At 49.1% G+C, this 27,011-nt stretch overlaps 1 protein-coding gene across 1 annotated transcript; it reads left to right on the top strand.

The window, feature by feature from the left end:
• Nucleotides 1-497: 497 nt before the first annotated feature.
• Nucleotides 498-27,011, top strand: VAX2 (ventral anterior homeobox 2). The gene is made up of 3 exons (XM_004277044.1): nt 498-735; nt 20,158-20,345; nt 26,574-27,011. The coding sequence occupies exons 1-3, from the start codon at nt 498-500 to the stop codon at nt 27,009-27,011; spliced, it is 864 nt and encodes a 287-aa protein (XP_004277092.1).

Raw genomic sequence — 27,011 nt, 5'->3', positions numbered from 1 at the left:
CTGCTCGGTCTCGTAGGTGTCGCCTTCCTGGAACACTTGGGTTATTGATCCCGCTGAAAGAGCCGGCGTGCGGAGACAGCGCTTCCCTGGGGATGAAGGGAGTGGGGAGGGGAGTAGGCTGGTGGTTGGGGGAGGGAGTTGATACAATTCAGGAGAGGATGTAGGGCCTCCCTGGCCTCCCTCTGCCGGCCTAAGTGTGGGGCTAGACAGGGTGGGGGAGCAGGGCCAACGAACCCCCATCCCAAGGCGCAGCTCCCTCGCGCACCGCTGGGAGTCGGAGAACCCCGACTCGAGACCAATCAGCAGGGAGGGGTGGAGCGGCCGGGCTGGGGCGGGGCCGGAGGAAGAGTAGGCGGGCGGGGGGCGCGGGGGGGCGCGGGGGGCAAGGGGGGCGAGGGGGGAGGGGGCGGGGGGCGGGGGGCGAGAGGGGCGGGGAGGAGCAGGCTTGGCCGGCCCAGGCTGGCCAGGCGGTGGCTAAGGCGAAGGTGGCGGCCGGCATGGGCGATGGGGGCGCCGAGTGCGACCGCGGCACCTCACGCCGGGAGTCGCGGAGCGGGCGCGGCGGGGACCGCGGCGGAGCGGAGGACTCGAGTGCTGATGCCTGCGGCCGCAGCCCAAAGGAGACTGCCGGGACCTCCGCCTCCAGCCCCGCGGGCTCCAGGGAGAGCGGCGCCGAGAGCGACGGGCAGCCGGGGCTCGGAGAGGCAGACCACTGCCGCCGCATCCTGGTGCGAGGTAAGAGGACAGCTCGAAGCCCTGGCCCACCGGACGCCCCTCCCATCCCCTACTGGCGCCTCCGACCTTCCTGCATCCTCCACCTCCCAATTCATATATTCATTCAGACAGTCATCATTCAGTCATTCATTCAGCAAACATTGTTTTGAGCGTCTATTGTGTGCTGGACAGCGAGCTGAGTGCAGGGGACAAAGCGGCGCCCGGTACCGAAGAAATCCCCATTTCACCGCCTTACGATTCTCAGCTTCCCAGGCCCATCCGGGCGGGTTACTGTGGCGGGGGCGGAGTTGCGAGTGCGGGATGCAGAGAGCCGAGTCCCCGCCCCGCGGCCCTCGCGGCGGGTGCGGAGAAAAGCGTCACGAGCGCTTTGCGGGGTCAGGACGAGGAGGCACCAGCGTCCGGAACCGCGGGAGGAAGAGGCCAGGCTCCGCTCAGCAGCTGGGGCGCTCCCCGACCCCTGCCCAGCCCTGTTTCCCGTTCCCAGCCACGCAGACGCACCGGGCTGCTCCCGGGAGAGGGTGCCGGGACGCGGAGGGCGGCGTGCGCCCCGGTCGCCCGCCTGGGCTTCGCTTTCTCGGTTCCCACTTCCTCGCGGCGCCTGGGCGCAGCCGGCTCTCGGCGCGGCCTTCTCCCGGCCGGGCCTTTTGCGTCTCTCCCGTTCTCCCTCACCTTTCGCCCTCCTCTCTTCTTTCCTGGCCATTTCTCTCCGCCGAGCTCGCATTCCCTTCCTGCAAGCGTCCGAGTGCCCAGCTCTGCCTGGCTTCCTCGCCGCGAGGCTGAGGCTACCCCGGCCCCCAAAGACAGCCTCACGCGAAGCTCTAGGCTCGCCTTTAGCCGGACCCGGGCCTGGCCTAGCGAGATGGGAGAAGAAAGGGAATCCCAGAGTCTTGCCTTCAGCCCGTCCGTAGGCCGTGGTCGGAGCCTGAGGTCTGTTCCCCCATCATCCCGGAGTCCCAGGACCGGGAGACCCAGCGCCTAGAAGAGGCCACTCGAGAGTAACGGCTGCCCCGGCCTCCTCCTCCAACTCGCTCCCGGCTTCCTCCCGCTGCCTTTTTCTTGCCCCTTCTTTTTGAGCACCTCTCCTGCAAGCCTAAGGGCCTAGAAAGAAATCAGCCAGAGCTGATTTCCTCGGCCACCGCCTAGGGAAGGGAAACCAGCCTGACTGACACTGGCTCGAGCTCGCTCCAGCGCTAGGACCCCGAGTTTGTCTGATCTGGGCTGGGCTGTGTGGGAGCTACCCACACGCAGACTGGGACACCTTGGCCTGGTCGGGCACAGCCGCTGGGTTTGGGTGGCTCTGGGCAAAGGGGCTAAGGTAGAGCATGGAGGCGGCCCAATGTGAAGTTGACGGATGACCATCTTGGACACAGACTCAGGGACCCTGGTCTTCAGAAAACACAGGAAACTCCAGGCCAGGTATGGTCACCCAGCACTGTTCTGGGTCAGGCTTGGGTCAAAGGACGGTATGGGGAGGTGGTCAAAGGACAGGGTATGGGGAGGTGGTCCCCGCCCAACAGGGATTCCAACAGGTATGTGGACCTGTTGGGCACCTGGGATTAAATTAGATCTCATTCCATAGACTGTGGGATGTCCTGGGTACAAGGTGTTAGCAGCCAGCTTGGAGTTCCATTAAGGAAATCTGCAGGGCTTCCAGAAACAGAGAAATCAGCCCCTTAAGCCCACACTCCCAAATTTAGGACCTCAAGTCCCTGCAGGACACTCACCACCTCATACTCCATCTATGGATAGTCATTTCCTTCTGCCTGGACAATTGTGAGTTCTGTGTCCACCTACCATCCCTTCTGCTCTACTAACTCCACATGTAGATCGAATAGATTTTGTGTATAGATGTCAGTCAAATAAATCCTAGGTAAAAAAATAATAATAATAACTCCTAGGTGTAGACTCACAAAAGGTAGGAGTAAAAAATTACCCTCCAAGAGACCACCCACTCTAGGAGCAACCCACAGCCAGGAAGAGATGGACCCCCTACTGTATGTGGGGCAGCTTGTGTGCATTGGCAGGTGTACTTTTGCAAATGCGTGTAGGCAATACAGCAGCGCCATTACACTTATACAGCATAATGGAAATAGAGCACAGAGGAGGTATTTATGCACCTAAAAGAAATAAAAGGTAAACAGGGCCCTCCTAAATCCCTCTGTCCTTTCCATTTAATGACAAGGAGGTTATTACAGGCCTGAGATACCAGGGACCTCATTTACCGCTAATCCCTCCTAGCCAGGGTCACCTGTGTCACTCCAGCCCCACTGGGCCCAGGGCAGAGGCTCTGACAGATGAAAGGCCCTGCACTGGTGAAGGGAAGTCTGCAGCATCTTGGCCCCTGGCTGAATGTCCCTCCAGTATGCTCTAAGCGAAGAGTACAGTTTACCCTTGACTTCCAAGGACACATCCTCCCTAAGTACCCTTGGAGGAAACCATAAAAAGGGGGGAGGTAGGCGGTTAGCATCTCAGCTGTCAGGTTGCTGGTGGGGTGAAGATTCTGGGAAAGAGCCCCACTCTCTCTGGGTCTTTCTTTCTGTCTCTTTTCCACTCAGCACTTGCTCCCTTGAGGGCTCTACCCCAGGGTAGCAGATCTGCTGGGGGAGTCCCAAGGTGCAGGGGAAGAAGAGGAAAGCCTGGTGCTGGAATTAAGTGAAGTTGGCTTGCAATACAGGCCTTACTACAGCCCTTTGAACTTGAACTAGTGTCTTTGCCTCTCCGTGCCCCAGTTTCCTCATCTGTACAAAGAAAGCATAGTGCTTCCCTACAAGGGCTATGCTAAGGGTCAGAGATGGTGTCTATAAAACTGCAACCAACCGACAGGATCTCCATAAATATTCCATTGAATGAAAGGGGAGAGAACTCAGGAGACTCAAACTGCTTCAGGCAGTGGGCCTACTTCCTCAGAGGCCTCCCCAACTGCACCCCCTGGGCCCAGAGGCTGTGTTAAGTGTTGGGAGGTGAACGGCCAAGGGGTCAAGGACCGGCTAATGAAAGGAGGCCCAGTGCCACCTTGCAGACCACGCAGTGCGGCCCCCCGCATCCCCTTTGAGGAACCCTTGCTCCACCAATCACTCACGTTTCCCTGCCTCTGCAAAATGTGGGTCAGGGAGCCAGGGAGGCTGACCTTGCTGCATCCCCTGCCTCAACATGGAGGCTGCTTCGTGCCACACATGGGCACGAACAAGGCCACTGGGATGACGGACGTACACACAACAGGCACCCCACACACCCCACCGGGGACACAGCTAGGCTTCCACGGGGACTTTAGAGCCGCCTAGGCTGCCCCACACCTCTGCTTGCACAGCCCCGTTGACTGATGAGGGGAAGGGGTGGGAGATCCTTTTGTTTTATGTTTGGAAAGGACAAGGCGTGGGCAGGAAGCAGATGGAAGGAGAGCCATGGCTCTAAGTTAGCTGCAGCCTTGGGCGCTATGGCTTTTTCGGTTGAGCCGGGATCCCTGCAATCAGAAGAGGTGGGACAACTCTCCCCCCAGAACTCCCAAACCCCACAGTCTACGCACACTCAGATGCACCTACGTGATTCGCAAGTTAATCGAGAGTCGAATTCAACAACCCCTCTGGAGAGAGCCGGAAATGGCTGCCTGCCAGCGTCACCCCACCCAGCAGATGTTACGAACAATGCCTAGCGCTGGTCCCAGCTCACCCAAAGCGTCCCTCTGACCTGCCAGTCTCAAAACCCCAATCGGGCCTCACCAACTCTGTGCTGCCACCTTGGCCTGAGTGGAGCAGGATTTAGAGGCTGCCGGCCGGGCACTCCCGCACCTTGAGGCCTGCGGCACTCCGGGCCTGGCTCAGCACCCCTCTGTCTGGGAGCAGGGAGACAGGAAAACTGTGGAATCCTTTGACTGAGTGAATGGCTACCCCCTCACCCCATAGCACCGACACCCACGAGCGGAAATGCTTTCATCTGGGAGCCTGGTGTGTGTGAGCAGTGGCTGGGGATGTGGGAGGACACAGGAAGTCCAGGGCCTCTGGCTGTGGCTGAACAATTCTCTCTGTGGATGTGGGTTTGCGGCAGGGGGTCATTGAATTTAGTGGTGTTGCAGCCCCCTGAGAATCCGAGTGCAGTGATGGACCCGCGCTGCAGAAATGCATGGGTCAAAACACAGCACAATGGTGTACACCAGGCAGGGCACTGGACGGATGCTGCAGACATGTCTGAGGACGCTGGGCAAGGGGCCAAGCCTTCCGGGGCTTGAGCTAGTATCGACCCATGGGAACAGACAACCCCCTTCTGCAGCCAGGGCTGGGCTCAGCGTTGACCAGCGTCGCCTCCCTTTCTACTTGAATTTACAGCAGCCCCTGGACCTAGGAGGACTCCGCCCAGACCTATCAGTCCTCTCCCGGCAGGTTGTGGCAGCTCCACAAGGGCACACCTGCCATCTTCCTGATGGGGTATTTTGGCAGTGGAGTCGGTGAGGCAGAGTGTTGTATTGGAAGGAGCACTGGATTGCGAGTCCCAGCACCTGGGCCCTCCAGACACCGGACCTCGGGACTATAGCCTCAGTATAAGTCTGCTAAGAGAGGCGATAACCCAGGACCAGCCCACCAGGCAGTGGTTAAAAGGTTTAAATGATTCATGCAGGGGATTGCATTTTGGGGTTTTTGGTTTTAGTTTTAGTTTGGGGGCTTGTGGCAGGTATTAGGTTTCTTTTATATTTTCCTGGGATTGTATTTGTTTTATGTTTATGCCTTGTTTTTGGCAGAAGGACCCACATTCTCGGGCGGGTCTGTGCTGGGCCCTTTCATTTTTGCTCTTTATTTTTCTCCTTTATATCCATGCCCCCACCCCACCCCCAACACACACAAGCAGAAGCAGACCAAATGCATCGTCTTGTTGGTGTGTCTTGCGTGCACCGTTTCATTTTCAGGGAACTGTGCAGGGCGTTTGGCGGCTCCTTGTGTTCTCAGCTCTTGCTGCCGCCCTGGGTGGGCTCTTGAACTCGGGTGCCAGTGGACCCGCTGCCGCATCCCGCGCGCGCGCGCGCGCGCGCGCGCTCACACACTCACACCTGAAAGGTCTGAGCTCCCAGGTGGCCCACAGGTGACCCAGCCGGGCAGGGAGGCTGGGACTGCATGTAGGTACTCGGAACTGGAGGGGAGGGAACGGACTGCAGCAGCGTGTGTCCCTGGGCCTTTGTACGGTGACACCAAACAGATTGGGTCTCCGCACACTGTGCACCCCCCGTGGCGACAGAGGGCTTCTAAGGCTCCTGTTGGCCCTACGCTCTTTCCTCATTTATGCCGGACTCAAGTCTGGGGCCGTAGTAAACAACGCGAGCTCCCTCTCAGTTAGCAGTTGCTTTGATTTGTACTTTAAGTGGGCGTGGGGCCGGCGGGGGCGGGATAGAGAAAAGCATGTGAATTTTGCCTTTTATTTCCTGTTTGCTTAATATAAACTAAAGATCGGCTTGACTCTCCTCGGAAAGCGGGTAGCGGATTGCTCTCCGTGCGTCCGCGGAGTTGCGTACCCCAGTTTGAACATCTCTGACAGAGGACGCCGAGGCAGAGTAGGCCTGCCCAGGGATCCCCGGGACCAGGGCTGGTCAGTGCGCTTGGTTTGCCCCACACCCCGCGCCCATCCAGGAGGGAGGTTGGAGGGTCTCGGCTAGGGGTGCCGGGGTGGCAGTGGACACTACGGAAAGAGGTGGCAGTGCCAGGACCGAATCTGGCCTACAGAGCCGGGGAGTGGGCGGACCCGGAAAAGCCAGGGCTTCGAGCGCGGCCGGGGGATGGGGGCGACCGTGGGATGCTGCTTGCCACCCCTGCCCCCAGGCCTAGTAAAATCCCCCGAACCAACTCTCCCACGTTCTCCCGTGATCTTGCCCTTTGCTTGATAGTTGATTTCATTCCACAAACATTAATGAGTACCTACTACGTGCCAGACCGACGCGGTGGGGCTGCAGGTGCTCAGCTTACCAACCGAGAGACTGCCTCGCAAGCGGGGACTTGCCGGGGTCCTGACCCGCCCCGGCGGCGGGGCCCGGGTGGCGAGGGAGCGATGTCGGCGCTAAACTCAAGGGAAGCGGGCGCCGGAGCCCGGTTCCCTTGATGCCCCGCGGGGACCACGTAGGAGGTCGTCACCGCACTCGCCAAACCCACGCGATCTCCCCAGACGCGTTCCGTACACATACAGTAGGCACTCGGTAAATATTTGCCGAACGAATGAGAGGAGGCGAAACCATCCACATCTCGTGTTTCACGAGGTAGGAGGCCGCAACGCCCCTCCCTGGGAAGAACATCTGTTGTGAAATGACCTTATTTTTTGACGTTACAGAGTCGTTCCTTACATGAAATGGTGATGACGCCAGAGCACAGAATAACTGTTAAAATATAAAGTTGACGACGCCATGTTTCTGTAATTTCGTGCAATCCTCAACTTGGGAACCACTGAAATACAAAACCTGAAGAAGTTCAAATATGGTTTGTTTTACTGGTTCCTTGGATCCCCAGGGCCGGGGAGGCCTCCTAGAGGAGCAGGAGGCCGAGGGAAGCACAGGGCCGAAAGGGCGGTAGTGAGTCTCCCGGCTCTCTGCAGCTGCTTAGGGTGAGGTTCCACCCGCAAAGCCAACCAGGTAAATAACTAGATAAATCCGCGCTCCTCCTCCCCGCCCAATTCACACGTCCCCAGTCCTCTGTTGGAGCTTGAAATAACCGGGTATTTAAAGTCACGGTTTGTTCTGTGTTTTGCTTGTCCCGCCGCCCACGGCGGAGCTGCGGGGAGCCAGGGCGCGGCGGGTGGAGGACCCCCCGCGAGAATGTAATGGCCACGCTCACGATGTAGACAGGAAGATAGAGAAATTAAATTCAAAAAGTAATACGTGCTCAAGGTAAAAACAAACAAACCGAAGTGGTAGAAGCCAGCATACCCAGTTTCAGGTGTGTTTCAGGAGGTTTCCTCGCTCTCCTATACAGACAGTAGCGAAAGCGGAATCATATTACATAAGCTGTCTTGCGATTTACCATTTAAAAAAAAATACAGTCCGCAGGGATCACCTCTTTGGCCCGTTGCACACAGTTCCGTGACTGTACAGTACTCCTCTGGTGGGGGAATGCCGGATTCTCCTATCCTCTGGGAGGACGTTCCTGTTATTTGTCCCTGGTACAGGGAAGCATTGTTTGTAACTGTGAAAAAGTAGAACCAACCTGAATATCCATCAACAAGGGATTGGTTAAATTAAATTTTATTATATCTGCTTTATGCAGTGGTTAGAGCACTTCCAGATACAAAGATTTTTTGTTTGTTTGTATGTTTTTTTGCGGTACGTGGGCCTCTCACTGTTGTGGCCTCTCCCGTTGCGAAGCACAGGCTCCGGACGCGCAGGCTCAGCGGCCATAGCTCACGGGCCTAGCCACTACGCGGCATGTGGGATCCTCCCGGACCGGGGCACGGTGTCGACTCTCAACCACTGCGCCACCAGGGAAGCCCTAGATACAAAGATATTTATTAAATAAAGTTTATCAAATAAAAAAGTAGTCTACAAAAAATCTTACTTTTGTAATATATAACTTACATATTTATTATTTTTCAATTACTCGGGAAGGTTTGGGAGATTGCGAAATGAGCTCTCAGTGCCCGGGTCTTTGTGCCCTTGAGTGTTTCCAAAGGATAAATTCCGAGCAGTGGAATTGCTGCTTCAAAAGGTTTACACACACTAAAAATTTTTTTAATGTGTTTCCTTTAATTTTAAAATAGTAACTATTTCCTTTGATTCAAATATCAAAAAGTTGTTTTAAGCACACAGTGAATAATCTCTCTCCCATCCGTGTCCCCCATCCTTCAGTTCCCACCTGGCTCAAAGGCAGCCATTACTTACTGCTTTCCACTATGTTCTTCGAAATAATTTCTATGCTTATGCAAGTCAGTGCAGCTATATTACCTTTTTTCCTTTTGTTTTTTACTCATATGGTGACATCTCTATATATTTTTCTGCACCTTGTTATTTTCACTTACCAGTGTATCTTGGGATGTTAAGAACTTCTTGTTAGTTTTTTTGCAGATGCATAGTATTCCATTTATAGAGACTGGATGGACCATAATGTATATTATATAACCCGTGCCCTAATGGCAGACATTTAGCTTTTTTCTTATCTTCTGTTACTATATACAATGCTGCAATAAATCAGCTTGTTCCTTGGTCATTTCCACATGTGTGAGTATATCTGTCAGAGAAGTTCCTGAAAGTAGGTTACTGGGTCAAAGAGTATCTGTATTTGTAATTTGAAAGACAGTGCCCAGGAGCCCTCCATAAGATGGTACCCACCCACTGCCCAGCAACGCCTGAACGTGCTTGTATCCCCAAATCTTGCTATCACAGTTCACACTTTGTATCTCGATAGATGTTAAGTTGTTCTTCCAGGGGAAAAAAATGTTTAGCAATTTATACCCCCGCCTTTGCCCTTTCCCCATATTGGACATTGTATATCTTACATACCTTTGCTAAGAGGTACCTCACCGACATTTTAATTTTTATTTCTTTGATTATTAGTGAAGTTGAGCATTTTTTCATTTTTATTGGCCAGTTGTATTTCTTCTGCTATCTATTAATTCATTTCATTTGACCATTTTAATTTTCAAATATTCCTTTCCTTACTGATTTGTAGAAATTCTGTATTATGGACGGTAGCTCATTGCTTTCAGTATATGTTGCAATTGTTTTTTTAGTTTATAAATTGTTCTCTAATTTTGTTTCTGATGTCTTGTTTTCTGAAATACAAAATATCTTTCTAATTACAAACCAATCTGTGCTGTTTTGCTGTATCATGTAAAAATGGAAAGTTCTTCATTTCCTCCACATAATACACTTCTACTCCCAATATGCAATCTCCCAAACTTTCCCTAGTAATTGGAAAACATAAATATGTAAATTATATATTACAAAAGTGAGAATTTTGGCAAACTGCTTTTCTTCATTTAATAAACATCTTTCTGTCTAGAACTGCCTCATTATTTTTAACAGCTGCATAGTACTACATTATGCAGATATAATAAACTTTTATTTAACCAGTCCCTTGTTGATGGATATTTACATTGGTTCTAGTTTTTCACACTTACAAACAATGCTTCAGTGAACATCTTTGTATCCTAATTTGAACAGATTTTTTTTAAAGTCTCATGAGACAATGTGAAAAATATGTAAACAGATGAGACATTTTATTATATTAAGAAATGGTTGTTAATGTTTCTAATTGTGACAATAGTATTGTGATTGCTTTTTTAAAGGAGTCTTTAGAGATACGTATAAAAATGTTTCTGGATGAAATGATATGATGTCTGGGACTTGCTTAAAATTACAGGGATATAGAAGGAATGGGACTATTCCTGAGTTTATAATTGTTGAAGTTGAGGGATAGGTATATCAGAATTCATTATACTATTCTCTCTCATTTTGTATGTTTGAAATTTCTCATGATAAAAAATTTTAAATTATAAACATCATTTCACATATGTCTGGTATGCATATAATTACAGGATAAAGTCCTAGAAGTGAAATTTTAAAATACAAGTATATATGCTTAAAACTGTGATTGTTATTTCTAAATGCCAAAAATGTACAAATTTATACTCGCAGAAATTGTATATAAATGTGCCATTTCTCCACATCCTCCCAACCCAGGATATACTCAATCTTTTAGAGTAAAATCTTTTCAAGTGAAAAAAAATCTTATTTTATTTGGCGTTTTTAATTACTAGTGAGGTTAAACATATTTTCATATACTTATTTTTCATTTTTATTTCCTCTTCTGTGAATTTTTCATTCATATACTTAGCCATTTCTCTATTGGTTTGCTCATTGTTTTCTTATAGTAGTAAACATTATTTATACATATTTATATATCAATATATGTTATATAAATATACTTATGTAAACATATAACATATATGTAGCATATGTAAACATACAAACATATACATATTTTAAAATATTTTATAAAAGGGAAATGATCCCTTTTTCTGTGACGTGTTGCAAACATCCCCAGATCTTTTTCTTTTTCTTTTTCTTTTTTTTTTGACTTTGCTGTGAGTTGGGGGGTTTTCTGAACTCAAATTTAAACTTTAATCACATCTCATGGTCATTTCCTTTTGGGCTTCTACATTTTCGTTCTCAACTAGAAAATTCTTCTCCAACAAAAGGTAACAATATTATATATATTATATATAATGTATATGTTATATATATTTATAATACAATACTCTTAAATTTTGTTACAAAAAATTCAGTATACATTACAATTTTTGAGTTTATAATTTATCTTTTATTTTTCTTTCTAATGTCTCTTCATTTTTGAAGTATAAAATATCCATTTTTAAAATTTTTTATTTTATATTGGAGTATAGTTGATTAACAATGTGTTAGTTTCAGGTGTTCAGCAAAGTGATTCAGTTATACACATACACGTACCTATTCTTCTTCAAATTATTTTCCCCTTTAGGTTGTTACATATTATTGAGCAAATATTAGGGAGTTTGAGATTGACACGTACACACTGCTATATTTAAAATGGATAACCAACAAGGACCTAGTGTATAGCACAGGGAACTCTGCTCAGTATTGTGTAAAAGACCCTTTAATTACAAACCTAATCCATGCTGAAATCATGTGAAAGTTGAAAATTTTTCATTTCCCTCATACGATACACTTCCACTCCCAAGACGTAACCTCCCAAACTTTCCCTAGTAATTGAAAAACATAATTATGTAAGTTATATATTACAAAAGTGGGATATTTTTGCACACTGCTAAAATAGTCTCTTCACAGAAGTGCATAAAGTAAGATGGGAGAGGGGCTTCCCTGGTGGCGCAGTGGTTGAGAGTCCGCCTGCCGATGCAGGGGACACGGGTTCGTGCCCCGGTCCGGGAAGATCCCACGTGCGGCAAAGAGGCTGGGCCCGTGAGGCATGGCCGCTGAGCCTGCGCGTCCGGAGCCTGTGCTCCGCAACGGGAGAGGCCACAACAGTGAGAGGCCCGCGTACCAAAAAAAAAAAAGTAAGATGGGAGAAATCTTCTCTCCCAGACCAGCTCCCACTCCACAGAGCAAGCAGAAAAGAGAGGTGTTCTACCTGCCAGACTTAATTCTACGTAGGTACAAGCACGCACACACACAAAGTTTAGTTTTCCCTTTTGTTCTTTATAAAACTGGGTTTGTACACATGTACTTGTTGTTTTCACGTAGCAGGATTTAATGGACATCCGTTCAGGTCAGTGTATGGAGATGTACCTCATTCTTGTTAATGTCTATATAACAGCCAAAGGCAAGACTATACTGTGACTTTATCAACAGTATTCCTGTTGATAAACATTCAGCTTTTTCCTTTTTTTTTTTTTTTTTGTCCTCTTACAAACTGCTACAAACAGTGAGTCAATCTTTATGAAAGTACACCAATATTTCTCAGGGGTAGAAACCTCTATAAAATTTCTGAAACAAAGGAACTATGCATTTTTTAATTTAGCTAGGCATTGTGAAATGACCCTCCAAGAAAAGCTTATTTTGTATTAATTTGCATTCTCACCAATAGAGCTTGAAAAAAACCTATTTTCCCTCACCTTTGCCAGCACAACTTTCCCAGCCTGATAAATAAAATATGGTATCTGAAAAAAAATTATCTCATTGCTGTTCTAACTTTCATTTTCTCTAAGTCCCTCTGAGCTTGAGTATTTTTTCATATATTTTAGCCATTAGTATTTCTTCTCCTCTGAATAACCCTTTCGTTTAATTTGTTAAGTTTCCCACTGGACTGCTTGACTTTATTTATTAGACTATAGAGGCTGTATGTGTACTAGACATTAAGACTGTTATGCATGTATCATTAACATTTTCTCCCAATCCGTCACTTGTCTTTTAACTGTCGCTCATCCTGCAGAAGCTTTTATTTCTAGGAACTCAAATCTGCCATTTATTTTTTTAAATTCTTCAGAGTTTTTATTCCATTTTTAGAGCTTTGTTTTTTACATCTAAAGTTTTAATCCATCTTGTGTATATTTTTGCATGCAGTGTGAGATAAGTTACTTTATTCCAGATAATGAGCTAATCGTCCAAAAGCCAGGTCTTTAATAATCTCGTCTTTCCTCCAACTAACTTGAAATATCTTGATAATATACCAATTCCTCATATAGGCATGGATTTCCTTCATAACTCTTGTGTCATCATCATACCATTTTAGTTGCTGTAGATATGTAATATATTTTGCTGTAATGGTAATACAAGTATTCTCTCCTCATTCTTTACATTTTTTCTCAACTATTCTTCCATTTTTAATTTTCCCAATAAACTTGAGAATGAATTTTTTATAAGGAATTTTTATAGTGATCACATTATGTTTGTTAAGGCAGGAAGGACCTTGTCACACTTAAAAATCAGCACAGGACTTCCCTGGTGGCACAGTGGTTAAGAATCCGCCTGCCAATGCTGGGGACACGGGTTCGATCCCTGGTCTGGGAAGGTCCCACATGCCACGGAGCAACTAAGCCCGTGCGCCACAACTACTGAGCCTGTGCTCTAGAGCCCGTGAGCCACAACTAGTGAGCCCGTGTGCCACAACTACTGGAACCCATGCACCTAGAGCCCGTGCTCCGCAACAAGAGAAGTCACTGCAATGAGAAGCCTGCGCTTCTCAAAGAGTAGCCCCGCTCCTTGCAAATAGAGAAAGCTCGTGCACATCAACGAAGACCCAATGCAGCCAAAAAAAAAAAAAAATCAGCATGTTAACAGCTTATCATGCAAAGGAACTACCTGGGTGCTACCTGGATGAAGTCGGGTAGGACTTTGAGGGGGTCTATTGGGAGAGGTAGGTGGAGAGGGTAATTTTTGGTCCTGGAGGTCAAGAGCATTAGCTATCTGTTATCAAGCAGGGGTCATCACCTCTCCCATGCAAAGGCTCTTTGGATGGAACTCACTCTCCCCTCTACCCCTAGGGCTCACCTCTCTTTGAGGAGATCTGAAAGACAGCAAAACTCAGCCTTCATTCCAGTTAGACTTAACGCAATTCACCCTAACAAGACCCTACCCACAAAGAGGCTCTGCAGTTAAGCTGCCCCTCCTTCCTGGTGCTTCCCCCGCAACCCCACCTAGAAAAGGAACAATTCCGGAAAGGGGGCTCTGTCAGTAGGATGGACTAGATTTTGCTGCAGAGACAACCCAAAACTTCAGAGGTTTAACAAAACACAAGTATATTTCTAACTCACTTGATAAGTCCATCACAAGTGGGCAGGGGCTGGTCTTGGTACTCAGAAACCCAAGCTTCAGCTTGGCTCCTGCCTCTATGACTATCACAGTAGGGCGAAGGCAGTGTGGCAAATCACGAGCCAGCTTTTGACGTGTTCTCCTGAAAGTGCCTGCATCCTTTCCTCTTGACTAAAACAAATTATATGGCCACATCTGATTGCAAAGGGCAGAAAATCAGTGCAACCCTACCACGTGCCTGGAAGGAATTGAAAACACTGGCGAACAGCATTCATGGCTTATACATTAACTTGACTTTGATGAGTGGCCTTCTCTGCCACTCCTGGCTAAAATAGCAAATACAAAAACACACACTATGACTCTTTATTTTTTTTTGTCTGCCTCGGGTCTTCGTTGCTGCACTCGTGTTTTCTCTAGTTGTGGTGAGCGGGGGCTACTCTTCATTGCAGTGCTCAGGCTCTAGGCGCACGTGCTTCGGTAGTTGCAGCACACAGGCTCAGTAGTTGTGGCTCACAAGCTCTAGAGCACAGGCTCAGTAGTTGTGGCGCACCGGCTTATTTGCTCCGCGACATTTGGGATCTTCCCCGACCAGGGATCAAACCCACATCCCCTGCATTGGCAGGTGGATTCTTAACCACTGCGCCACCAGGGAAGTCCCACACACTATGACTCTTGTATGTTAGCTATTTGGAGAGGATCAGTAATATCCCCTTATCTTGTTTTATTTTCTTCACAGCATGTATCAGTACCTTTCATGTTCGTTTTTAAATTTATCATCTGTCTTTCTCCCTTACACAAGGTCTATGGGAACAGGGACCTTGTCAATTTTGCCCATTTCTGTATCCTCAGACCTGAGAATACTATTTGGCACATAGTAGGCACTTATTAAATTTATGTTGAATGGTTGAATAGACACAGTTGTTTTATTTACATAAATGGGGTAGTACTACTTACTTTCTTTCACTTAATGTCAGTTCATATAGATATTGCCTCATTCTTTTACATTGCTACATGGCATTTTATAAAATATGAATGGTATAAATGTACCACAGTTTGTTCAGCCATTTCCCTTACAGGGAACACTCAGGATGCTTTCGAATTTTCAACATTTTGAACAATGCTTCAGCAAACATTCTTATATATACCTTGGAGCACGTGAGCCTGTGCTTTTCTGGATAAATACCTACTAAACTAAAATTGCTGGGGCAGTAGTTGTGTGCATCTTTAAACTTGACAAATGCAGCCTTAAACGTTGTGACAATTTATGGTTCTACCAGCAGTGAATGGGAGTGTGTTCCCCAACAGCGCATCATTGCTTTATTAATCATCTGCTAATGTCTTTCCAACCTTAAGGGAGATAAATGATTATCCATTGTTGCTTGAACTTGCATTATCCTGATTACTGTGAAGCTGTGCTCATTTTTTCATATATTTATTGGCCATTTGGATATCTTTTCTGTGAATGGCTCACATAAATTACTTGACCATTTTTGCTGTTAGACTATTGCCCTTTTTAAAAAAATTGTGTATTCATAATTGCATTTTATATACCTGGATATTATTTCTTTGCCTTTTAAAAAAAGATTTTCTTCAATTCTGTCTTTCATATTTTATCTTGGTTTTGGTGCCTTTGTCATACAAAAGTTTTTAGCTTTAATGTAGTCAAATACATCCTTTATTTTTCCTTTACAGTCCAGGTTTGCATTTTGCTTGGAAAGCTCTTCCCAAGCTTAGGATTCTAAAAATAGCCTCCTATATTTTCTTTTAATCCCTTTATCATATTATAGTCTATGATTTGCTCTCTAATCCATTTGAAACATTGTTCTTTATGGCATGAGATGTGAAGTTAACTTGATTTTATTCCAAACGGATAATTTATGGTCATCAATCTACTTAACTCCACTGATAGACTAGACCAACCTGTCCCCATATAGAATGTTCCCTTTATCATAAACTCTGTCACTATATGTACATGGCTCTATTTTGTATTCCTTATTCCATTTTGTTTCCCAATATTCAGTTATTTGAATACCAACTTTACTATTTCTATTGTATCCATGTTTCATTTATTTACTTAATATTTTAGCATAATATATTTTAAAATGAAATACCTACTTTAGCTTCATGCTAAGCATAAAATCATAGATTTAAATTTTTTCTAGTAAACCCTAAAATAAGTGCATATCTTTTGAAATGACAAAGGTTTATTTATGTACCATTTTAAATCATCTTACAAACCACAAGTGAAATGCAAAGGCATTTGGGGAAACACTATTGTATTCTTTCCACTAATGGATTTGTCATTTTCTGTGACAAAACAACATTCTAGCTTCATGGCATGTTTTGTTGTTGTTGTTGTTGTTAATGTTTTATTTTGAAGTAGCTGGAGAATCACAAGAAGTTGCAAAAATGGTAAGGAAATCCCATGTATCTACAACCTAGCTTCTCACAATGGTCACGTCCTATGTAACTAAAATAATGATCAAAATCTGGAAATTGACACTAGTACAATGTAATTAACTAGACCACTGACCTTCAGATTTCACCCATTTTTTGCATGCACTTTTTTCTTTGTATATAGTACTATGACATTTTATCACAGTTGTAGATCCATATAACCACCACCCCAATCAGATACAGAACTGTTCTGTCACCACCAAGAAACCCCTATATAGTCACAGCCTCCCTTCCCTAACCCCTGGCAAGCACAGATCTGTTCTCCACTTCTGGAACTTTGTCATTTTGATAATGTAATATACATGGAATCATACAGTACGTAATCTGAAGGACTGCCTTGGCTTTTTTCACTCAGTATAATTTCCCTGGAGATGTATCCAATTTGTTGTGTCTATCAATAGCGATTGTGGTCCCACGGTTTGTTTGTCCATTCACCTGTTGAGGGACATCTGGATTGTTTCCATTTGGGAGCTACCACAAATAACGCTACTATGAACAACTCCCTGTAGATTTTGATGTGAACCTAAGATTTCGTTTCTCTGGGATAAACGCCCAGGAATGAGGTCACGGGGTGGTTAATATAGGTTAAACTACCAGGTCAGTTTCCAGAGTGGCTGCACCATTTTACATTCCCACCAGCAAGGAATGAGAGACCTAGTTTCTTGGCATCCTCACCAGCCTATTGGCACCCTTTTTTTTTAAATTGAGATGCAATTCACGTAACATAAAACTTGACTTTTTTTTTTTTTGGCTGTGTTGGGTCTTCGTTGCTGCATGCAGGCTTTCTCCTGTTGCGGCGAGCGGGGGCTACTCTTCGCTGTGGTGTGTGGGCTTCTCATTGCAGTGGCTTCTCTTGTTGCAGAGCACGGGCTCTAGGCACGCGGGCTTCAGTAGTTGTGGTGCACAGGCTTCAGTGGTTGTGGTGCACGGGCTTTGTTGCTCCGTGGCATGTGGGATCTTCCCAGACCAGGGCTCGAACCCCTGTCTCCTGCATTGGCAGGCAGATTCTTAACCACTGCGCCACCAGGGAAGCCCCTCAGTCTTTTAATTTTTGCTACTCTGATACGTATTTCTCCTGGTTTTCATTTGTTTTCCCCTAATGGCTAGTGATGTTGAACATTCTTTCATGTGCTGATTTGTAGGGCCTGTTTGGATATCTGGGGACCAGTCTGAGGTGCCTTTGTTCCATGCTCCTGCCTCTCCTGGCCCTGAGGAGGAGGGCTGCCCTTGTCTGCTCCCCAAGGCAGGAATGCTCCTCTTAGCTCCTCTACAAAGAGGAAAGGGGGGGCGCTATATGGTTTGACCTCAGTGGTCAGGAGCACAGGCTCAGAGCTTCAGGTGGGCTCCAGGAGGCTTACCCGGAAGAGGATATGAAGCTTCCAGCACCACGTATGATACCCCTCACCCTGTCTCCTGTTCACACCACCCCCCAAGACACTTTTAATAAAATCAGTGTCTGTGGAGCTGGGCTCACTTGAGTGTTGTGAGGAAAGTTCTGAGACTGGTTTCACAGTTGTAGACAGTATAACCTGTGCAAAGGGGACCCAGTCACAATGGGATCACAAATATTATGCCACTATTTTAAAATGTAGAAAGTATCGGGGTGAGGGGAAGCTTGAGTTGTCCCCAAAGGCCTATGGTTCTACCAAGCCTCCAAGAGCAGGGCGCCCTTCCGTGTGCTGTGCTCTGCCCAGCGCCCTGGCAAGACTAGCCCAGTGGTGGGGGAGGGCAGCCTCTGGGCCATGACTCTGTCCCCCACCCAGGCTCACCTTCTCCCCGAAGGCTGACTGAGAACACGAAGGTGCTCGAACCTCTGAGATCGGGGGCAGGACCTTCGAGCTAGGAGCCCATGAAGAGCTGAAGTGCACCCCGGAGGAGTGAACATTAACTGGCCCTAGCAGGAGGCAGGAAGAACCGGTCTCATAAAATACACTGAGGGACTTGGAGGGAGAGGTCTCAGGTTCACCCTCTAGAGTAGGGATTCTGAAAGTAGGCTTTACAGTCCTGTGGCTCAGAAGCAGCCTCTTAACAAACAGCACATCCCAAATGCAATTCCTTTCCTACATCTTCCAGGGCAATGATGAACACGTTCAGAAGATTCCATTTTCTACCCATGACAAAAGTTTTCTTCACTATAACCTATCAATTGAATCACTAAGGATTACTAAAAGAGGGTATTCATCAAGTAAAATGAGGGTGTTTCTAGACCTTATTAAACACTGTCAGTATGAACTTGGGTAAGTGACTTAAAATTTGTTCCTCCATTTCCCCATCTGTAAAATGGGGATAATAACAGTTCCAACTTCACTGAGACATGCGCAAAGTTTAAGTGCTTAAAATGGTGCCTGGCCCAGAGCAAGCATTGCAGAGATGTCAGCTATTATTATGAGTGGCCACAGCCACTTAACGCTTCTGACCGCATTGCAAACTTCCACTGTGCATGCCCCCTGGAGATGGGCAGAGTTCCTGCAAGCTTGGAGGTTTGCTTTGTTACCTGTGCTTGGTAACAAGTGCTGCCTTGAGTTGGTAAGTTTCCCAGTGACACTCACCTTCCTGTGTAACAGTAAATTACTCTTAGTTTAGCTTTATCGTTATTAACAGCACGTGTTGGGAGAGGTTTGGTAAATCCTACAGAATATGATGCTGCATATTTCCACACTTTAATTTTTGACATAAAACTTTTCTAATAACTAGATTTCAAGCCATCAGTGTATGTGGTTCAGACGTGGATCATCTTTGCCCCTATACTGAAAGCTGATGTGTGTATATATATATAAAACCCCCCACCCCAAGAAAATTTGCTTTTGCTGAGTTCTTTCAGTGGGACCATATGGTGAATGTGGGCTACAGATTTTTCAACGTTTCCTAAGTAGGCTCGCAGGGGACACGGGTTCGTGCCCCGGTCCAGGAAGATCCCACCTGCCGCGGAGCGGCTGGGCCCGTGAGCCATGGCTGCTGGGCCTGCGCATCCAGAGCCTGTGCTCCACAACGCGAGAGGCCACAACAGTGAGAGGCCCGCGTACCACAAAAATAAATAAATAAAAAATATTAGAAACCCCATGCATGGAGGGCATCGGACCAGGGCCCAGGAGGGTGGCCCTGCTGAACAGAACTAGGCACACGAGGAGTGGCAGAAGTTTCCCCTCTCAAAGGCACCCCAGAAGCTTGATACAGTGGCAATGGTCCTCGGGCTCCTCTTGGGGATCCCAGCTCTACCCCACACCAGCAAGCCTCTTCATGGACCCCAGGAGGGTCTGTGGACAGAGACTGCACCCATACACACTAGACACACACACACACACACACACACACACACACACACACACACACACACACAGGGCTTAAGACCTGGCTCTGGACATTTCCTCTGGTAAGCCTTACCTGATTGATCATATCCAATTCTAATCCATCTTTTCCTCTGCACTTGAGGACTTGGTATTTCTCTTTCCATTTTTTGCTTATTCTGCTAAGGGAAGACAATCCTGACTGGGTCAGACTGAGTCCTTTCTGACCAGGCTATGATGATAGACCTGACATTTGTGCTGAGGCCCATTCGCATACATACATTAGATACAACATACTGCATTGGGTGATTAAGGAGGTAAGGCCCAGAGAGGGTAAACAACTTATCAGAGGTCACACAGCCAGGCCCAGACATGAGGAGCTCCCCATCAGATTATGCTGCCTCTCATTAAGATCCTCATTGGGGGCTTAAATCCTTAACTAGTGAACTAACTTGCCTCTTTTCATGACCCCTGCAGATGCCAAAGGAACCATCCGGGAAATTGTCCTGCCCAAGGGCCTGGACCTGGACCGGCCCAAGCGGAGCCGCACATCCTTCACAGCTGAGCAGCTGTACCGCCTGGAGATGGAGTTCCAGCGCTGCCAGTATGTGGTGGGCCGTGAGCGCACTGAGCTGGCCCGTCAGCTGAACCTCTCGGAGACCCAGGTAAAAGGGCAGGGCCAGGCCACTCCATCCCTGCCCTGGCAGCCCGGGGAAGTCCTTGGGGTGTGAGGCCTGTGGGCTGCTGCTCGGAGACCCAGCTTTGGAGTTCAGACATGTACTAGGGGAGGGCTTAAAGTTACAGATAAACCAGAGCAAATAAATATAGTGCTGACAAGAGAAAGTTGGTATATGCCAACAGGGTGTGGGTGAGGGAGTCGGGGTGGGGGTGGGGCTTCTGAATGTATCAGGTGCTACTTCCAGTGGAGTATGGGAATGGGAGGAAGGGTCATTCAAGTTGCCGGGGGGTGTCTGTTGGTGCAGGAGGGAGCCTGCAGGAAGGCATGGTGAGGGTGGGCTTGCTGGGAGCAAAGATTCAGCGGCGAGATGAGGCATTACAAAATTGGGCTCGGGACCTCTCATTTCCCCATTCTGGGCCTTTTCCCATCCTCCCTTCATCCCAGTGTGCCTCTAAACCTCCTGTTGGAGAGAAGGGGTCTGAATGCCCCCTTCACCCAGGAAGGGCTTAGCACATAGCACTGAGCACCTACTCTATGTGAATGGAGGTATTTCAAGCTGGTAATAGAGCTAAATAATAATAATAGTAATAGTACTACTAATAGTATTGGGTTGGCCAATAAGTTCGTTCGGTTTCTCCATAACATCTTAGGGAAAAACCTGAACGAAATTTTTGGCCAACCCAAAAATACTTCCCCAGTACTTACTGTGCTAAGGCACTGTTCTAAGTTAGTTGTTAGTTTACTAATCCCTCCCAACAACCCTATGATGTAGCTACCAATATTATCCCATTTTACAGATCAGGAGAGGTTCTGTCCAAGGTCATATAACGACTAAGTTCCAGAAGCAGGATTTAGACAAGCAGCCCGACCTCTTTATGCTGCCTGTAAACTGGGTAACCACTCTGGAGCTTGTCAAAAAAGACTTAGACACTCTAAGTCCAGCTACAGGTAAACAGCGAGGGAGGTCAGTCAATAAATGTATGGAAAGGGCCAAACCAGGACACATGAAGGGAAGGGGAGAGGAAGGAGAGGAGAAGGAAGCAGACAGTCTGGGGAAAGCTGCCAGAGGACCTGTGAGGCTCTCCGAGCACCGCCCGCTGCCGCCCTGGCCCTGGCCTTGGTACCGCCGTCCCGCGGCAGTGAGGTCAGGATCATGGGCAGCTGGGAGCAGCTGCTGTCCTGCAGGCCGGGGCATCTGCGCCTGGACTGTTTTCCTCCACCTGCCCCTGTAGAGCCCCAAACAACCCGGGAAATGGCCTGGGGCAGCTGGGCCCTCGTCCAGCTGAGTCACTGGGGCTGGAAACCAGGCTGTGTTCAGGGGGCCTGCAGTGGCCAGGCGGGGCCAGAGCTCCAGGTGGAGAGTCAGGGAGACCCCCTCAGACCCTGAGGTCTAGGCACAGAGTCACCCCTCCTCTTTGCCCTAATTTCCCTCTGCGTTGCCTAGCTTTACCCCCAAACTCTCCCCTGAAACTTTCTTTCCAAGGGCACCTCAGATGCCCAGGCCAGAAGCTCCTTCTCAGCGCTCATCCTTCCCCTGCCCTGCCTGCAGTACAGGCTACATTTATCTGCCCTTGAAGGTCAAGGCCAAGCCCCTTCTCCCCCAGGAAGCCTTCCCTAAGCCTTCTTGACTTTGCTGCAAGACCTATTCCACATGGCTTGACCTGTAAAAGTGTGTGTGTGTGTGTGTGTGTGTGTGTGTGTGTGTGTGATGTGGTGGGCACCAACCAGTATGCACTTCCCAAAAGCAAGAATGTATTTGAAAGCCACATCTGCTCCTCAGCCCTCCCTGGGGAGCCCAGCACACAGCTGGGCACCCAGTGGGCCCTCAGTGAATCCTCGACTAACTGATTATTGCTTACAACCCTCCTCCTTCTTTCCCCAGTCCTGGGGTTTTGCAGGTAATTTACAGTGTAACTAACACTTACTGAGAGCTTCTGTGCACCAAGCACTGTTCTAAGTGCTAGATGTGTTCTCACTGGTTTAGTCTTCACCACAGCCTCGTGGGATAGGTGTGCAGTTTTTCTTCTGACACCACTTCCCACATTAAATGTGTGGTGTTCTCCCACACCAACAGCAACCAATTCTCCAATACCAGCTGGGTTTTCAGCAATGCAACTCCATTCAGTTCTGACCCTAACTCCTAACTACAGGTTAAGGGCTCAGCCTCATGGGACAGTCCCACATCAGATGCCAGTAGCAAGTCCCAGGGCCACCCATACTTCTGACCAGCTACAAATGGGGGGTTCCCACATCCCCCTCCTTAGGCTTGATAATTTCCTAGAATGACTCACAGATACGGATTGATTATAAAGAATACAACTCAGAAATAGGCAGATGGAAGAGATGCATAGAGCCAGGTATAGTGGGGAGAGTTCATGGAGCGATCCTCATTGTTCAAGAGACTTTATAACCCAGTCTCCAGCCCCCTCCGCTACCTGGAGGGGTGGGGCTGAAAGTTCCAACCCTCTAGTCACAGGTCTAGTCTTTCTGCCACCAACCCCCATTCTGAAACTAGGGGTCCACCCTGAGTCACCTTATTAGCATAAACTCAGGTGTGCTCAGAAGGAACTGGTTATGGATGACAAAAAGCTCTGGGCCAAGAACCAGGTACAAAGACCAGGTGTGTTTTTTCAGTACACCAGAATGGCGCTTTATTATTTTTACGTTAAAGAGAAGGAAACTGAGGCACACAGAAATTAAATCACATGCTCAAAATGTAAAGCAGGCACATTCATTAGCTCTTCTAATCTTTATAAAAAGATGACTTTCAGGGCTTCCCTGGTGGTCCAGTGATTAAGACCCCGCACTTCCGGGCTTCCCTGGTGGCGCAGCGGTTGAGAGTCCGCCTGCCGATGCAGGGGACACGGATTCGTGCCCTGGTCCCGGAAGATCCCTCATGCCACGGAGCGGCTGGGCCCGTGAGCCATGGCCGCTGAGCCTGCGCGTCCGGAGCCTGTGCTCCGCAACGGGAGAGGCCACAGCAGTGAGAGGCCCGCGTACCGCAAAAAAAAAAAAAAAAAAGACTCCGCACTTCCAACGCAGGGGGTGCAGGGAACTAAGATCCCACATGCCATGTGGCATGGCCAAAAAATTAAAAAAAAAAAAAGATGACTTTATGGGTAATATTATCCCCAGTTCAGAAAGCTGAGCCTCAGAGAGGCTAATTAACTTGCCCAAGTTTATATGGCTAGAATTTTGTGGAATTCTCAGTATATTCACCCATACTTTGGGGTGAATATATTATTGAATGCCTGCTATGTACCAGGTGCTGTTCTAGGCATGCCCTCCCCTCTCTGTTACACCCAGAGCTGCAGCAGGACTGGATGGGTAGGAGATCACTGGTGAAATCTTCCCTCATCATTGGTGGCACCCCTGTTACTGCCACTCCCTTTGTACCTACTTGCCCTCCGTCTGCTGGGAGCGGTCAGTGCCACTCTCCACTACATCCTCAGATTCCCGAGGCAAGGAGCCATGACTTCTGCGTCTGTCCTCTCCCTCTAGTTCAGAAGTAGGAACAGAGAAAGTGAGCAATAAACGATACCTCACACTGAGTGTGGGCCAGGCTAAGCCCTCTACAGGGATTGCCTATTTGATCCCTGCCACAGCCCAGGTTTTTTGTTTTGTTTTGTTTTTTGGCTGCGTTGGGTCTTCATTGCTGCACAGCTCTTCTTTGTGGTGCGCGGACTTCTCATTGCGGTGCGCGGACTTCTCATTGCGGTGGCTTCTCTTGTTGTGGAACACGTCTAAGCGCACAGGCTTCAGTAGATTGTGGCTCATGGGCTCAGTATTTGTGGCTCGCAGGGTCAGTAGCTGTGGCACACAGGCTTAGTTGCTCCGCGGCATGTGGGATCTTCCCAGTCCAGGGCTCGAACCCGTGTCCCCTGCATTGGCAGGCGGATTCTTAACCACTGTGCCACCAGGGAAGTCCAGCCCAGATATCTTTATCCTCATTATAGAGATGAGAAACTGAGACTCAGGGGTGCTTGGGGGTGGTGCCTGGCCTGAGGTAGGCGCTAGCCTGGCCGAGAACCCAGGAGGCTTCGCAGCAGGGGAAAGGATTGCAGTGACACGCAGAGCCACGGTCCCCACGGGTCTGGTGGGGCCACTTCCTGGAGCAATCAAATTCCAGAGTAACTAATAGTCACTTCCTTCAGCCAGACTTGGTTGAATCTTCCTCGGCCATCCCTTACCCATAACACCTTCAAATGTCACCTCTTCAGAGGTGCTGTGTTTGCCACCCCACCGATAAGATAGTCACCTCCCCGCCTCTCCCCTCCTTATTGTGCCTCCAAAGTGGCAGCCCACACACTGTTATCTGTGCATGCCAAGTTAAGTACAGAAATGGAGAATACGTGTTTAGAAATACACACAGCAATTTTTCTAGTAACTCATTTTAATTGTAGTTTACAAAAGTATTGGTCCACGACAGATTGGAAACTTAAATAAAAAGTGGTTCCTCACCACGAATAATTTGAGAGACGCTGCTCAAAGCACTTACTGCCACCCGACAGCCACGCCTGTTTGTTTTTATTGGTTGTTTATCTTCTATCTCCCCCTCTCCCGTGTGTCCACTCCACACGGCAAGGATTTGCTCGGCTTCGTGCACTGCTGATTCCGCCCGCCTAGAACAGCGCCTGGCACAGAGTGGGCACTCAATACCTATCTGCTGAATGATGAGTGAGTGAGTGAATGCAGCAATCAACGTCAAGTAGATCCCGGAACTCCCTGGTCACTTTCAGTTATTGAAACTCAATGCAATCCCGTTTAAAACACCCAACTCACATCTGTTTCAAATCTTTTCTTCCCTCCCCCTTCGCCCACTCAGAACAGGCCTGACTCACTGCTGGAGGGACCTGCAGGGGAAGAGCCCCTCCCATCACAGCCGCTAGAAGGGAGTGTGCTCTGAGCCACCTGTCACCCTCACCCACCAGCAACCTCCCCCAGGGTAGGAGGGCAAGGAGAGTGGCACCTTCTGGCCTGAAGAGCCTCATGGCTGGAGGTCTTTGCTAGAGGGGCAGTTGCTCCCACAGGTGGCATGTCAGGCATGGCCCCAGGCAGCCTTAGCTCTGCGCTCACCCTGCCCAGGCCAGCCTCCTCCTCTCCACCTCTCCTTCACCCGGGACTACATGAGTTGCAGCTTCCCTTATGTCCTCTGAGGTTGGAGGGAAACAGCGGGTCTCCCCATGCTTTTCTTTCTGGGCCCTCCACTCCGTGGTCCCTCCTGGTCCTGCTGGCACAGCTGGCCAGCCAGCTGCCAGCCTGTGGGCCAGAGGCAGAACCAGCCTCTGTGCTCCTGGGGACACGGGTCTCGGTGCTGCAGTGATTGACATGTTTTCCAGCTGAGGAGCAACTGTCAGTCTCTCCTTCTCTCAGGCATTTCCAGGTCCTGCAAGTGATTCAGGACCCAAAACCTGCTTCCTGGGGGGAGCACCCTGTCCTTCCCAGAGAAGGGAGAAAATCCCATCACTGTCAGGGGGCCCGCAGAACTGACCACTGAGCTCCTCCCCAACCCCCAGCCTTCCTTTCCTTCTACAGACTAGGATGGGGTTGGACTGCTGGGTGCTGGGTGCCGGGTGCCGGGTGCTGGCAGAGGGCAAGTTCTCCTCCTCTCAAAGGCCTTGAAAAAGGTCTCTTCCCTTTGGTTGGTGGCTTCATTTAGGATGTCCCCAGCTTTGGGTGTGTGGCCGTTGGAAGTGTCCCTCACCATCCTGACACATCTTCTTACACTTGGTGTCACGTTGAGAAGCCCTTATAGGTGATGGGGTAGGAGGGAACTGCTGAGAGTTTCAAACAGGGGGATGGCCAGATGGGCTAGGGAGCTCCCTTCAGAGGCAGCATGGGGGCCGAGACAGGAGGAGGGGGGTGGCTAAGAGTGGAAGGAGTGCGGGCCAAGAGGGGAACTCATCTGTGCCCTCCCACCTCCACCCTCCAGCTGCCGATCCACCCCTCCATCCTAGGGTCAGCGTAGCAGTGGAGGGGTGCCCATGATTTGGGGGGCCAGTGTCTCTTATCAGTTCCCCCAGTCAGCCTGATTGTGGGAAGATCTTAATGACAGTCTGATTACTCTTCTTTCCTCTCTCACTGCACCCCTGCTCCCCCCTCCCCACTCCCCTGCCCCTTTCTTTGCTCGCCCCCACCCCCACCCCCCCGTCGCCACTTTGCTCTGCCTGTCCCCTCTCCCTCGCTGACACCCCTCCCCTTGCTCCACCCCAAGGTGAAGGTCTGGTTCCAGAACCGCCGCACCAAGCAGAAGAAAGATCAGAGCAGAGACCTGGAGAAGCGGGCGTCCTCCTCGGCCTCCAAGGCCTTCGCCACCCCCGACATCCTGCGGCTGCTGGAGCAGGGCCGGCTGCTGTCCCCGCCCAGCGCCCCCAGCCTTCTGACGCTGACCCCCGGCCCGCCGCGCCTGCCTGCCAGCCACAGGGGCGCCTCCTTGGGTGACCCCAGGAACTCGTCCCCGCACCTCACCCCGCTGACCTCAGCCTCAGCGTCGCCCCCGCTGCCGCCCCCTCCGCCAGCCCTCTGCTTCTGCACCGCCCCGCTCCTGGACCTGCCTGCTGGCTACGAACTGGGCTCCTCGGCCTTCGAGCCCTACAGCCGGCTGGACGGGAGGGTAGGCAGCCCCGGCGGCGGCAAGAAGGCCAGCGCTTAA

The sequence above is a fragment of the Orcinus orca genome, chromosome 13, assembly GCF_937001465.1.
Source record: "Orcinus orca chromosome 13, mOrcOrc1.1, whole genome shotgun sequence".
NCBI lineage: Eukaryota > Metazoa > Chordata > Mammalia > Artiodactyla > Delphinidae > Orcinus > Orcinus orca.
This window is presented reverse-complemented; position numbering and strand designations above follow the sequence as displayed.